We start from the raw sequence: 17,105 nt of genomic DNA, 5'->3' as shown, positions 1-17,105 counted from the left end.
AGATAGGGAGAGATTATAAAACACTAAAGGAGCTCAATAAACAACAGAGTCTAAAGTAAAGAGGTAACGTTGTAGAAGTGGGGCTTTAGGAATACAAGCATGAAGGCCATTGCCAGCAACTCAATTCTGACTCAGAACCTAAATCAAGCTCACTGCTCTAGAGTCAATTCCCATTCATAGGGACACTATAGTACAGAGTAAAACTGCCCCTGTGGGTTTCCAAGACTGTACATCTTGACTAGAGCGGCAACAAAGTAGAAGAATCTTCAACAACATGGGCTGACACCGGGGCTGCAACAATGGCCTTAACCATGAAAAACGTGGGAATGACACAGGACTGGGTGGTGTTGCCTTCTGTGGTGCAAAGAATCGCTATCAGCTGGAATAGACTCAACAGCACTAATAAGAGCAAACAGTCTCATTTTCTCTCAAGGAATGGCGGGGGAGTTTGAATCAATGACATGTGGTTAGCCTAATCCACAGTGCCAGTGGTTAAATAAAAAGCACAGTAGCTTTTAGACAATGCAGGCTCCCTCATCTGATTATTTCCAAAGGTTTCTCTCTCTCTTTCACACACACACACACACACACACACATACATATATACGTATATATGGTATTACTGATCCAGGTGAGCTGGGCTACTTTACAGGTTAGGCAACAGCTCCATAGACTTGAAGTGGCTGGCCAGTTTCACACACTACCCTACTTTGTACATCTCTTCACTCTCAAGGTAATTTTCTTTCTTTGACTATTCTAGTCAGCCATTATTTTCCAGTTTTACAACTTAGCGACTAAATGCAAGTATTCTTTGCTTTTGGTTTTCTAGTTCCAAGTCCTTGCACATTTTATTGCGTTGTCTTTTCAAGCTGTCCCTTGAAATCTTCGCTTGTTTTCTTAAGTCTTTTTTGTTCTTTAACTGCTCTCTATTCTAGAGTCAACCTCAGAGTCTTAGTTCACGTAAACGTTGGCAGTTTCTTTCTTTCTGTCTGTCTTTCGTTCTTTTTTTCTAATGACCTTTTACTTTCTTCAGGTACGATCCTTGGTGTAATCTCATAATTCTTGGGTGATCTCATAATTCTCTTCAGTCATTTGTGTTCAATACGTCAAATCTTTTCTTCAGAAAAATCTCTAAGGTCATGTGGAAATCCGAGGAGGTAGTTCTACTCTGTCCTACAGGCTTGCAATGAGTCAGCCGCAACTGGATGTCGATGAGAATGTAATGTTATCCTCTAACGGTTTGTGTGGGAAGGGGCATTTTAAAAGAAAATTCATCTGACATTTGAAAATAAACAACTTAGAAATAAATTGAAGATTTTTACTAACAACTTCAGTCTGATATGGATGGATCAAACATGCAATCAAGATGTATGGATAACCACCATTGAATGGAATAAAAAAGTTGGAAACATAGACCAATGATTAGTACTTGGAAAACATGGCCTTGGGATAGAAACAATGTCTGTGATCACATGATAGAGCTTTGAAAGACCAGTGAGTTACACATTGCAGATGCCTTTTTTCTACAATAATAGTGACTCTATACTCACACACCACTGGATGCAATTTACATCTGTGGGAAAAGACGATGGTCTCAAGACCATCAGCCAGAGCAATCCCTGGGGCCAGCTGCTGAACAAGCGATGAATTCCTCATATTCAAGTTCAAGTTGAAGCTTAAGAAAACGACAGGAAGAACAGGATAAGGAAAATCTGCCATTGGCCCAAAGGAGGCAGATGGGCTCAGGAAATAATTCTAAGAGATGTGTGACTTCAAGTCAGGATCTTGGCGTTAGCTACAGCCTTGCAGAGAATCTGAAAGAATACAAAGGTTCTCCTGGTGAAACAGAATACTGTGTGCTTCGAGAACAAGTCAGGGAACACTTGGCTGTGACCTCCTTCAACGAGAAATGCCAGAACAATGAGATTTGTCACCCAAGGATAAACTGTGTGTTAAAGGGAAATGCCATTACAGACACTCAGTAGATACGAGGTACATGGCGCTGCAGCCAGGAGGTGAGTAACCTGGTGACAAAAGAATACCTGGGCAAGCATGCGGAGGACTGTCATCCTGAAGAAGGGACGCCAGCAGGTCCCACGACACTCCGGGGGGAACTCCCAAAGGCAGCAAAGGACTAGTCAGAAGGCTGAAGCCAGCAAAGTGCCAGAATACATTAAGAACGTTGCCAAAAAGGCTGCTGAGTTTGACAGCAACTTGAACCTGGAGTGCATGGAAGCAAGGTGAGCACACTTTGACTTACAGAAACAAGTTATCCGAATGCCTCCAGACAGGACAAAGTTTTGTCTGAAGAGAGGACCGAGGTTCATTTCTACCCAGCGACCTTCATCTCTGGCCAGTCCAGGAATATTACAAAAGGTACTCACCAGATGACCTGTGCTACTTGCTCTTGAACATAGTATTGGACCCTGAGATTCCTGTTCTGGGTCCCACAGGAAGGAGAAATGGTGCTCTGGGATGAGCATGCAGAGGCTACCACACTTTCTGTGCGGGTCTTGGTGCTCTTCCATCAGGTCGCAGGATGTGTGATTGTTGTCAACGAGCTCCCTCAAGGTCCAGGAAAGAGCGATCACCTGCGTTCTGTACCTCAGCATTGTAATATGCATTTATTTAAAATATTTGGTGCAAATCTATTTACAACCTTCTCCTTTTTATGCCAATATAACATTTTTGAAATTAAAAACAAATAGATGTCTGAAACCTTAAATCTTCACAGGAGTGGAAACCTCATCTCTTTCAGAGCCAGCAGTGAGTTTGACAGCTGATCTTATGGTTAGCAGGTCACTGTGTAACCCACTATGCCACTAGAGCTTCTGAAAAGTACAAGGCCTGGATAGTTGAATTTATAACTCTTATTGACCTTCTTACTTAATAATAAACACGCAAGAATGCTGACCTACTCAGTGTTAGTCTATGTATTTTCAAACACACCTAATGGAGTAGTGAGGAACGCTAAGAAAAGGTGTGCGCCTAAAAAAGCACTTTACCCCTATTTGCTTTTTCCTCCAGGCCATACTTTTTGCAAATATTATGAGTCAAAATGGACTCAATAGCTGTGAGTTTTGTTTTGTTTCGCTTTGTTTTATTTGTTTGTTTGGGGAGTGTTTGTACTTCGTTGGGGTTCCACCCCCTTTATAATTACTGCCTTTTTAAAAAACCTACTTACTCGAAATTATACCAGTGAAAGTCCTATCTTTTCTGTCAAAAAAAAAACCACCAGGGAAAACCATCTGGAAAAACATCAGACTAGTCTAAATGTTTTACGAGAACTATTTTATCACTGATAAAGTTAATAGAATTCCAGGTATGCTTTCCTTTTTAGCCAGCCGGTTATTTCAGCACTCAGGGAGGCTGAGAGTGTGGTTAAAATGTTGCCAAAAAATATTTACGTAGAAAAATCTATTTATGTTGGAAAAGGAAAGCATAGAAGGAAATATGGACGCTCAAGAAGCTATAAACCTACCTGCCCCGGGCGTAATAGCAATCTCACACCACCAAACTGGGACTAACTCGCTACAAATTCTAGATTGCGTCACGCTCAAGTTCACCGTTTTGCTGTTGTTTTTATTAGGTTATGAGAAATCTTAGAAATGTGCTTATAATAGAAGGGTCATTCTTTTTTTATTTTTTCACAGTAATACATTTATTTAAAAAGAATGCAGACTAACGGCTCTGTGGTCAAATAGCATGGGGGTTCTGTGCTGACTCCCACAAAATGTAACTAACTGTCATGGACTCTTCACAACTACATTCTGGACAGAAACAAAAAGGTCCACAGAGATGGCGGTCAAGACAGACCTGCTGCAGACACTGGTGATGAATACTTGCTGGAAAATGAAGTTTGACAAGATGTAATAATAATAACATCAACATTCACGGGAGGCGGAGTATCAGAGGCAAAAGGGTGCGATACCACAAGAAATCTTTTCATATTACCCAATTAATTTTATATAATCAGCCAGTCACCAGAAAAGAAAAAAAAACTTGTTCTTGTCAAGCAGAGTTTTTAAGTCCATTCAATCAGAGTCTGGTATATCTTTCGGGGGCGATTCATTTGCAGCTGGGAAGACTGGAACCAAGTTCTTCACATCACATAATCTCAGGCGATGCCAAGTCTTCATATACTCTCCAATTTCTTTAAGATAAATGCAGTGACTCGCAGCAGGGCCACGTAAATAAGAAAGTTCCGAATGGAGGAGAGCACGTCCTCGCGCATCTTCCGTTTCATTTCCTCGGGGTCCAGCTTCGGCGCGAGGCCCTCGATCGGAAACATCGTGGCTGGGCTTCAGGGACTCCTCACTAGGGATCCAGGTCCTTCTAGGATTGCCGCCTCGCGCCCGGATGGGTCATTCGCTTTTCACATGGACATGACACCCGTCTGGTGTAGGCTTCAAATCTCGGGGACTAGAAAACACCCGTGGAGCTGCTCGGAGTCGGGATCCAAGCAGTGGGAGTGAGCCTGGGGGAGCGTATCCTCGCAGTTCTTCTCCAGCAAGTCTGGTGGATGCGAAGGAAAAATAAACCTTGTCCTTGGATCAGCTCCAACTCACAGAACCAAAGGACCCCATTATGTAAAAATCATGAGAGAGAAGTATTACATGATGAAGAAAACTAACGGTATCGAAATACATGGAGTTCATAGACTCTTTAAATGAGAGGTAGCATTGGGAGCCTCAAAGCACATTCCCTTTTCTCCTAAGGCATACACCATATAGATTAATGTAAAATGTAAATTTTTGGAGAATTTAAGTAAGAATTTAGAGCACTATCAAGGGGTAAAATGGTAAAGATGTTTTGTTTTGCTTGGCTTAGTTTGGTGCTGCCTAAAGGCCTCTACAAAGGAGCCCTCGTGGCTTTGTCCAGGAAGCCCTGGACGGGTCCCCTACATCCGGTCACTATGAGGAGAAGGGACTTGACGGCAGTGGCTATAGACCAGAGATCAGCAAACCTCAGCTCCAAAGTCATGTTTGGCTCAGAAGTAAAATTAAAATTTTTAAAACTGGGTAATTGTGTGATCGAGTGGTCCCGAAGGGACCAGTTATCAGGCATCAAAGAAAAAAAATCATATCATTGGCTGCACACCTCCATGATAGAATCGCTGAAGACAAATGGGTGCATAAGCAAATGTGGTGAAGAAAGCTGATGGTGCCCGGCTATCAAAAGAGATAGTGTCTGGGGTATTAAAGACTTCAAGGTGAACAAGCGGCCATCTAGCTCAGAAGCAAAAAAGCCCACATGGAAGAAGCACACCAGCCAGTGCGATCACGAGGTGCCAAAGGGACCAGGTATAAGGCATCATGCAAAAAAAAAGATATATGTATATGTATATATGTGTGTATGCATATGTATGTATGTGTGTGTATGCATGTATATATATATGTATATATACATATATATATACATACATATTGAATGAATGGGGAAGAGCAGAGTGGAGACCCAAGGCTCAAGTGTCGGCCACTGGAGATCCCCTCATAGAGGGGTTTAGGAGAGGAGATGGGTCAGTCAGGGTGCGAGATAGTTCCGATGAAGAACACAGCTTTCTCCCAGATCCTGGATGCTTTCTCCCCCCAACTACCATGATCCAAATTCTACCTTGCAGGACTGGATAGGGCAGAGGTTGTACACTGGTGCATATGGGGGCTGGAGGCACAGGGAATCCAGGGTGGATGATACCTTCAGGACCAAGGGTGTGAGGGGCAATGCTGGGAGAGAAGAGGGTGAGTGGGTTGGGAATGGGGAACTGATTACAAGGATCCACATGTGACCTCCTCCCTGGGAGATGGATGGCAGAGAAGGGGGGCGTAAGGGAGACTCCAGATAGGGCTAGATATGAGAAAATAACAATGTCTAAATTACCAAGGGCACATGAGGGAGAGGGGAGTGGGGAGGGAAGGGGGGAAAAAAGAGGAAGGACCTGATGCAAAGGGCTTAAGTGGAGAGAAAATGCTTTGAGAATGATTGGGGCAGGGAATGTGCGGATGTGCTTTATACAATTGATGTATGTGTATGTATGGATTGTGATAAGAATAGTATGAGCCCCTAATAAAATGTTTAAAAAAATTTTTTTAACTGGGTAATTTTAATATTACCCAGTTAGTAGAAATTTTATTTGTTTATAAATAAATATTTATGACTCTCAAATAATTTTTTAATTGTTGTGAAGGACAGGATTGGCTCTTCTGCCCCAAAGGTTTCTGAGCCCTGGTAGGCCATAGAAGAGGCGTCTGGTACAGCCGTGGATAAAACACTTGCCTGCCAACAGAACGGTTGGAATCCATCCACTGCTCTGCTGGAATAAAATATGGGAATCTGTTTCCACAAATTTTACAGCCTGGAAACCTTGTGCATATAATCAGCAGACAGGATATGTGTGCTTTAAATGAACAAGAGGCACTGTTATCTGTTCCAAAAGGGCAAATTTACATTCCCTGAACCTGTAGCCAGTAACCTAGGGAACTGTGCCAAGTTCACTAACAAGAACCTTTTAAAATAGTTTGAGTTCCTACTGGTGAAATAGGAACATGCCAATGCCTCACCATGTGAAACTGAAAGCACATAAGCACTCTCTCCCCTTCAACTTGCAGATGAGGAAATGGATAAAAATAAATTAAATAATGATATCTAAACATAACAAATAAGGGCAGACTTATTAATAAAACTAGGGAAGAAAGAGAAAGAAGCACTTCCTGAGTGTAAATCAGAAGGAAGTTTCTGTGCATCAGACCACCAAGGACTGCCTCTCATCGCACCGTACTGCCCAGCTTGACCCGCACAGGCTCACTGCTTCTTTCCACGGGAGCGTCTGGACATCGTGATTCCAAAGGCAAAGTATTTCAATATTGAGAAGATTTATGAGAAACAGCTAAAGAATGTGGGCTGTTGTAGATTTTCCCTTTGATGTTTGTTTTTTTAACTTTGAAGACATATGAAAAAATAGTAAAATAACGTTGTAGTTCATGAAAAAAAGTTTTAATTGTAGTAACCAGCTGCTGTATAAAACCCTAAAGCTGGAAAGGAGAAACAAGAAAGCAAGGAAAGGAGAGAGAAGGAAGCGCAAGGATGGATTTCAGGGGAAGGGCCTGTCCTGCCAAGCAGGGCTGTGAGAGAAAGAGCCTCTTTTCTGATAGTCTGTTATTAAAACTAAATATTTCAGTGTTTCAAATTGTCTAGTTACAATGCTCAGATTCCTAAAGCCGTCTCTTAAGAGGATATTCCAGTGCTCTCGGGCACTTTGCAAAGTATTAAAGTAAACAAGGCTAGGCAGAATGCCCTCATCACTAAATGTATAGGTCAGTATGGCCCGAAGTGCTCACACAAACTGGACGCAGGGATTTAGGGATTCAATAGAGATGGGCGAGGCAAATGTCTAAACATTCAGATTTTAAAGACTAGCAAAAATGACAAACCTAACAACTACAGCATGAACCAATAGGATTCAGCAACAATTTGAAGAGAACCAAAGTTCAATTCTTACCTAACAGACATTAGGTATAAATTGTAGCATTCCTTATGAGAAACTAATTTTCTTATTTTTAAAGTCGTGATAAATGGAAAAAACATTGGATTTGTCAAGGGTTTCGTTTTATTTGGATCCACCGTGAACTTGCACAGAAGCTGTTGTTCTTAGGCACCATCAAGTCGGTGCCAACAGGTAGCGACCCTGTGCGCCCAGACAGAGAAAGGCACTGCTCCCCCGTGCCATCCTGGCAACTGTTACGTTTAAGCCCATTGTGAAAGCTCTTGCTTCGGGAAGTGCATTTGATTGAGGGCCTTCTTTTTCACAGTCCTCCTACTTTACCAAGCATGATATCATTTTCCAGGCACTAATCTCCCCTGATAACATGTCTAACTGTGTGAGTCAAAGTCTCCCCATCCTCACTTCGAAGGAACAGTCTGGCTGTACTTCTTCCAAAACAAATTTGCTCTTCGGGCAATCCATGTAACTCTCAGTATTTTTTTATTTATTCAGTGCTTTTTTCTTTAGCTCAGGGGTTCTCAACCTGTGGGTCGCGACCCCTTTGAGGGTCGAACGACCCTTTCACAGGGTCGCCCGTTCTTAACAGCAGCAAAATTACAGTGATGAAGTAGCAATGAAAACAAGTGTATGGGTGGGGAATCCCGCATCATGAGAAACTATGTTAAAGGGGTACGGCACTAGGAAGGTTGAAACCCACTGATTTAGCACAAACTAAAAGGTAGCTAGATTAGAAACAAAGTGGGATCATCTTCCCCAGATGCTTGTGCTAGCAGAAATCTGCTGGCAGGGCCACAATAAAAGGGTGAAAAGAAAATCAGACACCCTTTAGACACCTCTGGGGAAATCCAGCACTGAGAATGCAGAGACCCAAGTCACCTAGGTCCAGGTGAAGGGAAACCCAAGCCCACACACAACGCTAGGTACCAGCAACATGACATCACGCAGGTGTGCTTAAGCTCAGCCAATAAGATTGGCAATGCCCTCCACCACACCTCCCAGACAGCGGAAATAGAAGGGATAAAAAAGCAGGCCACTCTATCTTTCAGGTGCGCTCTGCCAGGTCAGGGTGGAATCTCTCCCGCTTGCACTGCAAGTGAGCAGGTAAACAAGCCCCTGAGTGCCCTCTCAGGTGTGCTGGATTCCGTACTCTGGGTTTCACACTCCTGTTTTGTGGCATTTTTCAGGGGAATCGCCATCTTCAGTGAAGAACATTGCATGGCCCCACAGCGTAGCCTCGCACACTTTCCGGGGACAGTGTGTGCTTTCTGAGAGTGCATTACCTGAAACTTCCCTTTCTCTAGTAAAAGTTACTTGGGTAAGAACAGTGTTTCTGCTGCATGAATTCTTTCAGCGTTGAGAAGCAAAAACCAAGGTAAACCACCCCAGAAGCGGAACAAAACTGTAACTCCAATGCATCAATTCTTCTTCCTTATTCATTCTCTAGCTTTTACATGCGTTGGAGTCCATCGAAAATATTATGGTTGAGATCAGGTGCACCTTAGTTCTCCAAGTGACATCTTGCTCTTTAATACTTTAAAGAGATCTTGTGCAAGTAGTTTAAAAAACATGTTGATATAATGAGGCACTCTGTAATCACCCTGAGTTTTTTTCTTTTTGCTTTTGGTTTTTTAAGCAGAAAACAAGTTCAATTCTGAACCTGCCAAGTAAAAAAGTCTGAACTGACACAGTCTAGCAATTCAGAAACCCCCTAAAAGACATTGGATGCCCAACTGCCCTGACAAGAGGCAACCTGATGAGTCTGAACCCCCTCCCTCCACCCCTCCACCCGCTTATCCCCACCCAAGCGAGTGCATTGATATGCAGTATGAGAAGAGAAGGCGAGCTAAGCTGGCAACTTGGTCATCATACCAGCCTAGGCCCTTGAATTTACTCTAATCCAACAGATGGAAATGGTCCCCGTCCTGCCATAGATAGAGGAAGAGCACCCCCTAAGGGAGGGTGATTTGAGTGAACCCATGTTGAGGAGGGGTGAATTCAATTGACTTAGCAAAAGGAATATCAGTGGGGGGGTCCTGAAGTTCATTATCTATATGCAGCCCTGGGCTTAAAATGATACAGTCCACTTACTAACTCCTGATCAGGAAGGGATAGCTTAAATTAATCCTGGGACTTGTTCTTTTATTCAGATTAAGGGAAGAGAGTTCTTGTGGACAGGCAAATAATCTTAGGTGTTTTCTTCTTCTTCCCTTTGTGACAGCTATTTTGATCTTGGCCTACACCTCTGGAAAATGACAGGGGCAACCTTAAAGACATGGCAGGGAATAGTATTTAACTTTTGCCTGTCATTAATCTCTGCTGGGAATGGGCCATTGCCATGTGACCCAGCCAACCTAGAACCTTCAAAAGTTACATCAAGTGCACAGAGAAATTCCTTCATCTTATTATCACCTGATCAACAAACAAAGACAAATATAAAATCAACATCATGTCTCAGAAGCAACATGCAATTTAAGTGCACATAAGAGAATAAGAAAAGATGGCACAAACAAATGGCCTACATGAAGAAAGACTCCGGAGACATCTCAGCTGAAGACAGGCATTAGACTGCCCCATGAGGGTGTTCAGGAGAATGATCTTCAGTAGCTTCAAATGGGTGCAGGAAGAATTCAATAGAAAAGAAAAAAAGAAGATAAAACTCAGGAAAGCACTACAAGAATACTCTTGACAATATATATATATATATATATATTAGCAATAATTCAACACCTCCAAATAGAAATCCGTAAGACACATAGCTATTAAAATTGGATAACATCCTGAAAAAACAAAGCATTAGAACTAATGTAAGCATGAATTAGTAAGTTCAAATATAAACCTTTTGAGATAAAAAAAGAAAAGAAAACCCAATTTTAAAAAACAAAGGGAAAAAAACCCTAAAAATTCTATGGGACACTATCAAAAAGAACAATTTACATTAATAAACATCCCAGACAAATTGAAGGCAAGATAACCACAGAGAAATAATCCAACAAACATTAGAAGAGAACTTTTAATCATAATGGGTCAGAAAATAAACCATCCAAGAAGCCCAAAGAACACCAAACAGAATTGACTGTGAATGAATCATCGTGAATAATCATAATCAAACTTTCTCACATTAAAAAAGGCAAGCATCCTTAGCATAACTTGGGAAAAGAATAATCACTTTAAAAAATGAACCAATGAGAAAAAGCTCATATTTTTTCAGTAGAAATCATGTAGGGAAGAAGGCAATTGAATGATACACACAAAAGATTCCAAGAAAAAAAAAAACACTAAACAAGAATCCTATATCCAGTACAACAAGCCCTCAAATACAAAGGAGAGAAAAAATGACATTTCCTTTTTCTTTTTTGACATTTTCAGAAAAAAACTAAAGAACTTTGTAAAAACAAAACCAACATTACAAAAATTATTGAAGGGAGTTCTGTGAACAAAGAATCTACAGAAGCAACAGACAGGAACCTAAAATTAGCTTGCAACGCATTGTCATCAAGAAATCAACCCACTCATGAAATACACAAGGTGAAGCAAAACCACAAGATTCAAAATAGAGAACCAGCGATAATAATCTTCAATGACAGCAATAAACTAATAGAGGGTACTGAGTAGATAGTGAGCAGCTGAACAGAGAGGAAATCAAGTAGTTCACAAAGGGAACAAAAATCCTGAAATTAAAAAGAAAATTAAAATAAACTCAATTAAAATAATATCTTTACCAACTTTTAAAAAGATAAAACATAAAAAACTGCTAAAGTACAAATTGAAAAGGCAAATAAAAAAATGACAATAAAAACCCACAAAAATTAATTAAGGACAGAAAATTACAATAAACAAAGAAACTAATAGCATCATAAAAGAACAGTCAAATAACTATGGTAAAATAATCCACAATGCTGAATTAAACTCATCAGTTAAAAGAAAGAGACTAGCTGAATGGATAGGAAGACTGAAAAACAAAACAACCCCCCTCCCCCCAAACTTACTACCATCAAGCCTATTGCAATGGTAGCAACATTATAGGATGTGGTGATGGCCTAGAATTGCTCCTGAGAGGTTCCAAGACTAACTGCGTACAGGAATAGGAATCCTCATAGTTCTTTTACAGATAGATGGTTTCACACTGCTGATTTTGCAGTTAAAAGCCCATTGCATTACCCCACAACGTCACCAGGGCTCCCATTAATCTGCTGCTTACAACAAACACACCTAAGACACAAAGACCAAAACAAACTAAGAAAATAAAAGGTTGGAAAAATATATCAAGATATTTTTTTAAATATAGAAAAGAAAACAGAGTAGCAATACTAATTTCTAACGAAAATGACATCAAGTCAACATGAGAGACAAAGAAGTTCATTATGTAATGTTTAAAGTCACAATAGAAAATACATAATCATATTAAACATATATGCACCCAGTGAAATACAGTCTATTAACCACACGCTTAGAGTTTAAGAGCTTAATATAGATAATTCTATGATAACAATAGAAGATTTCAATATACCACTCTCAAGGAAAGACCTATCAAGGGGAAAAACACCTCAGCAAAAATACAGAAGAACTAAATAGCACAATTAATCAACTTGACCTCTTGGACATGAACAGAACACTTCACTCAACAGTAGCATAATATACATTCTTTACCAGATCTCAGGAAGCAAACTGCTGAAAATATGTGTTAGACCGCAAAGCAAGCAGCGATAAATTTAAAAGCAAACACCAAGATACCACAAACTATCTTTTCAGATCCCAATGCCATAAAATTAGAAATTAATAATGGAAGAGCCATTTTTTAAAAGTTAGATGGATATTGAACAACATATTGAACCACTGAGTAATTGAAGAAAACAAGAGTACAATTTAAATTGTTCTTGAAGCAAATGAGACTGAAAATACAATATACCAAAAATAGTACTCAGGGAAATTTAAAGCAATAATTTCACACAGTTTAAAAAAAAAGAACCCAAATTAACAACTGAGCAAACCTAAAACAATTAGAACAAAAGTAGTAAGAAAAAAAGCCTTAGTCCCCATAAGAATAGAAATAACAAAATTATAACAGAGAGACACTAACTAGAAAACACAACAAAAATAGGGAAAACCAAAAGAAGCTGTTTCTATGAAAGAATTAACAAAATTGGTAAAGCATTGTCAAACTTCACAACAGGAAAAAATAAATATTGTAAATAAGAAATGAAATGAGCAACATCACGACAGAACTGAATTTTAAAAGATAATTGCACAATCTTAGGAAAGAATGTTCACCGAGAAATTTGAAAGCCTAAAAGAAATTTTAAAAATTTATAGAATAATATTAACTATCTAAATGAACACTGATATATAAAAGCTTAAGAGGCCTATAACATATAAAATAAATATCTAATTTAAGCATTACTAACAACAACAACAGGACCCGATGGCTTTACTGGAGCATTCCCCCAATCATGTAAAGAGTTAACACCAACACCACACAAACTAGTCCAGAACATAGACAAGGACAGCCCTCCACCAAACTCATTTCATGAAGCAAGGATAGACCTAATGCCAAAACTATAGACCACAGTAGACCTGATGAACATAGATACCACAATTTTCAAAATTTCAGCTAATGGAATTCAACAAAACATTTAAAAAATACTTTATCATGATCAACTGGGATTCACACTAGGTATGTAAGAATGATATAACATGAGAAATCAATGTAATCCACCAGAAAAATAAAACAAAGGAAAATAATCACACAATTATACCAATAAATGCAGAAAAGGCATTAACAAAATTCAACATCCAGTCCTGATAGAAACATTCAATAAAATAGGACTAGAAGGGAAATTCCTCAACTTAATAAAGATCATCTATGCAAAACTAATGGCCAGCATTTTGCTCAATGGAGAGAAACTAAAGCATCCCCACCTTGAACAGAACCAGACAGCGCTGCTCTTTGTTAACACTGCTGTTTAATGTAGGCCTTGAATTTTGAACCCGAACAGCTATGCATCAAAAAGAAATCAAAGGCATCCAAATTAGCACAGAAAAACCAAAACTCCATTTTCAGGTGATATGATATTATATATAACCAAACAAATGAAATTTACTGCCCTCAGGTTGATTCCAACCCATAGTGAACTCATAAGACAGGGTAGAACCGTCCGCTTGCATTTCTGAGACTGTAACTCTTTTTATTAATTTTTTAAAATAATTTTCTTTGGGTCTCTTACATCTCTTATAACAACCCATCCATCCATTGTGTCAAGCACAATTGTTCATGTGTTGCCATCATCAATTTCAAAACATTTTCTTTCTACTTGAGACCTTGATATCAGCTCATTTCCCCCCTCCTACCCACTCCATCCCTCATGAACCCTTGATAATTTATATTTTTTTCATGTCTTACACTGACCGCTGAGACTGTAACTCTTTAAAGGAGTAGAAAGTCTTGTTTCCTCCCTTGGAATGGCAGTTGATTTCAAACCCTTGACCTTGCCATTAACAGCCTAATGCACTGCGCCACCAGGCCTCCTCATCTTATACATGGAAAACCCCCAAAGACTCAATAAAATAATTGCTAGAACTAATTGAAAAATTTTGCAATGTGTCAAGCTATAAGATCAAAATACAAAAATCAATAACATTCTTTTTTTTTCTCTTTTCTTCTTTTACATTTTATTAGGGACTCATACAACTCTTACCACAATCCATACATATACATACATCAATTGTATAAAGCACATCCATACAACATTCTTATATATTAAAGAAGACATATTTGAAAAATAATTTTTAATATAATTTAAAATTACCACCCAAAAAATAAGGTACTTAGGACTAAATTGAATGAGAGAAGCAAAAGAAAACTATGAAACACTATGACACTAAATCAAAATATATTACATAAAGGAAAGAATGTCTGGTGTTCCTGGAGAATAAAACGAATTATAATGAAAATGACAACATTACTGAAAGCACTCTATCAATTCAATGTCATTCCAATCCAAATTCCTGTACAATTTTCTTCAAAGAAATGAAAAAATTAATAACCAACTTTGTATGTAAAAATAAAGAAACCTAAGCTAAACAAAAAAACTACTGAAAAACAAAGTAGGCCTCTCAGTCCCCAGCTATGGTAGTCAAAAAACTCGGTATCCTTACAACAGACATAAAACTAGTGGATCAGAACAGAGAACCTAGAAATAAAACAACCATCTAGAGATGCATGACTTTTTAGAAAGGACTGAAACACATTAGATAGGGTAAGAGAAATTCCTTTCAACAGATGGTGCTAGAAAAAAAAAAGGGATTTCCACATGCAAAAGAATAAAACAGAACCCATACCTTACAGTACATACAAAAGGGAACTCAAAAATTAAAGACCTAAATTAAAACCCTAGTACTGTAAAAATCATCAATGAAAAAGCAGGGACAACCTGAAGGGCTCACATGCCAGGCATGAATAGACTACCAAACATAATGCAAAGCATCTACATGAGAGAAGAGAACGTGGAGGACTGGAATCTCCTAAAAATACAACATTGCGTGTATGTACAATAAGAGACTTAATCAAAATAGTGGAAAGATAATCCACAGAGTAGGGAAAACCCTTTGGTAATGATATATTAGATAAAGGCCCAGTGTGAAGATTTATAGAAAAATGCAACGCCTCAACAGGAAAATGATGATAAGTACAACAAAATGGGCAGAAGATGTGAATAGACAATTCACTAAAGATGGCATGGAAGTGGTGAGTGAGCACATGAAGGGATGCTGGCTGTCATGAGCTCGAAAAGAAACACCCCTCACACAGGTGCTAATAGCAGCATTTAAAACGACAAACTAGTGAATGATGAATATTGGAGAGGACATGTGGAGATTGGAACACTCATGCACTACTGTTGGAACTGCAGAATTGAACAACCATTATGTAAAACAGCTTCCTTAGAAAATGCTAATAGAAATAACATCTAATCCGGCGATCACTCTACTCAGTATATACCGCAAAGAAAGAAAGAACAGAATATGAACAGATATGTTCCCATCCATGTTTATCACACTGCTAACAACAATAGCAAAAAGGCTGAAACAACCAAAATGCCCATCTATGAAGAAATGGATTAATAAACTTTGGAATATACAAACAATGGAATAGTATACTTCTCTTAAAAAAGAATGATGAAATTATCAAAGACCTGGACTAATTAGGAAGCCATTAGACTCAGCAAAGCTAGCCAGTCTCAAAGATAAATGCTGCATGCCACCCCTATTATAAAGTAAAAGTGGTTTCACATTAAAAGAAGCAGATTTTGAAAGTTATGTTGAGGCTGGGAGGAGGACAGGAAGGAGGAAGGGCGGGAGGAATACAATAAAGTGGTCAAATGAATAAATGCATAAATATAGAGATTTTCCAAATGCATTGATTGTAGATCGAAACAAGATTAAATCGTTGACACCATCTATTGTTTCCTCGGTTTATAATGGAAGTATCAGTCAAGACATCAAAGACACATTGCATTAAGCAGATGTGCTGCAAAGGACCTCTTTTAAAGGCTACAGATCAACAGTGTCACTTTGAGGCGTAAAAATCCCCTGACGTAAGCCATGGCATTTTCAATAGCCTCATAGATATGTGAAAAGCTGGACAATGAGAAAGCAAAGAAAGCCCAAGAACAGTTTATGCCTTTCATTCATACTACAGTTGAAGACGATCCAATGCACCATGGGCTGCTAGAAGAACACGTGAATCTGTTTTCGAAGAAGTACAACTAGAGGCTCCCTTCAAGAAACTTCATGGCAAGACTGGGACGTCCTGTTTGGTACGGTAGACTGTCAGCCAAGAAGAGCAGGCCATCAACGAGAAAGATTGCCACAAGGCCCACAGCAATAATAAGTTCAAAGGGGACGTGATTTTGTGGATGATGCAAGATGGGACAGTCTTGTACATGGGGTTGGTTGGAATCAGAACCTCCTCAATCATCTCGACGACATCCAACAACATACTCTTTGGTGTAAACGATTAACACATTTAGCTGCTAATTAAAACATTACAGGTGCACGTTCTCCTGCAGTTGCTATGGCAAGAAAGGCCTGGGAACACTTCAAAAAAAAATCAGCACGGAAAGCACTATAGGACACAAGTCTATTCTGACACACGCGGTTGTCAGGAGTAGGGGTAGACCCAACAACTAGGAGCATATTCAATAAACTCGCCGCTCTCTATGCCTGTCTATTTGGGGGCTTTACGGTGCTTGTTTAGTACAGTGGCAGTTCATTATAAGACTTGCTAGTCTTTTTCTTGTGTTTCCTTAAGAACTCCTACCCTAAAAACTCAACTAACTGATGGCTACTTCCAGCATTCATTCATGGGTAGAAAGAAGTCACATAATCCAGCAGATTGATTTTATTTCAGGTTCACATTCACTCAAAGTGGCTGCTAATGCTAATGCTCGGTTTCGATAGTGAACTTGCATTTCCACTGTAGGAAATGACTTTCTTCTCTTCTGGCTACAAGACTCTCACCCCACCCCCACTCTTGGCTGGTGATCTCACCTCCCTTCCGAGAGAAACAGAAAACACCAGAGGGAAGTTCCTCTTCTTCCCAGGAGCCCAAACT

The 17,105-nt window shown here is 39.4% G+C and overlaps 2 protein-coding genes across 2 annotated transcripts in view; both read right to left on the bottom strand.

Moving 5' to 3' along the window:
• The window catches only part of PLA2G4A (phospholipase A2 group IVA), a 170,888-nt gene that overhangs the window by 145,236 nt on the left and 8,547 nt on the right, over positions 1 to 17,105 (bottom strand). The gene's annotated exons all lie outside the window — the stretch shown is intronic.
• On the bottom strand, positions 4,136 to 4,291 carry LOC142437275 (mitochondrial import receptor subunit TOM5 homolog). Its single transcript, XM_075540505.1, has one exon. The coding sequence runs from the start codon at positions 4,289 to 4,291 to the stop codon at positions 4,136 to 4,138; it is 156 nt and encodes a 51-aa protein (XP_075396620.1).

Source organism: Tenrec ecaudatus, chromosome 1, assembly GCF_050624435.1.
Source record: "Tenrec ecaudatus isolate mTenEca1 chromosome 1, mTenEca1.hap1, whole genome shotgun sequence".
NCBI classification, from domain to species: domain Eukaryota; kingdom Metazoa; phylum Chordata; class Mammalia; order Afrosoricida; family Tenrecidae; genus Tenrec; species Tenrec ecaudatus.
This window is presented reverse-complemented; position numbering and strand designations above follow the sequence as displayed.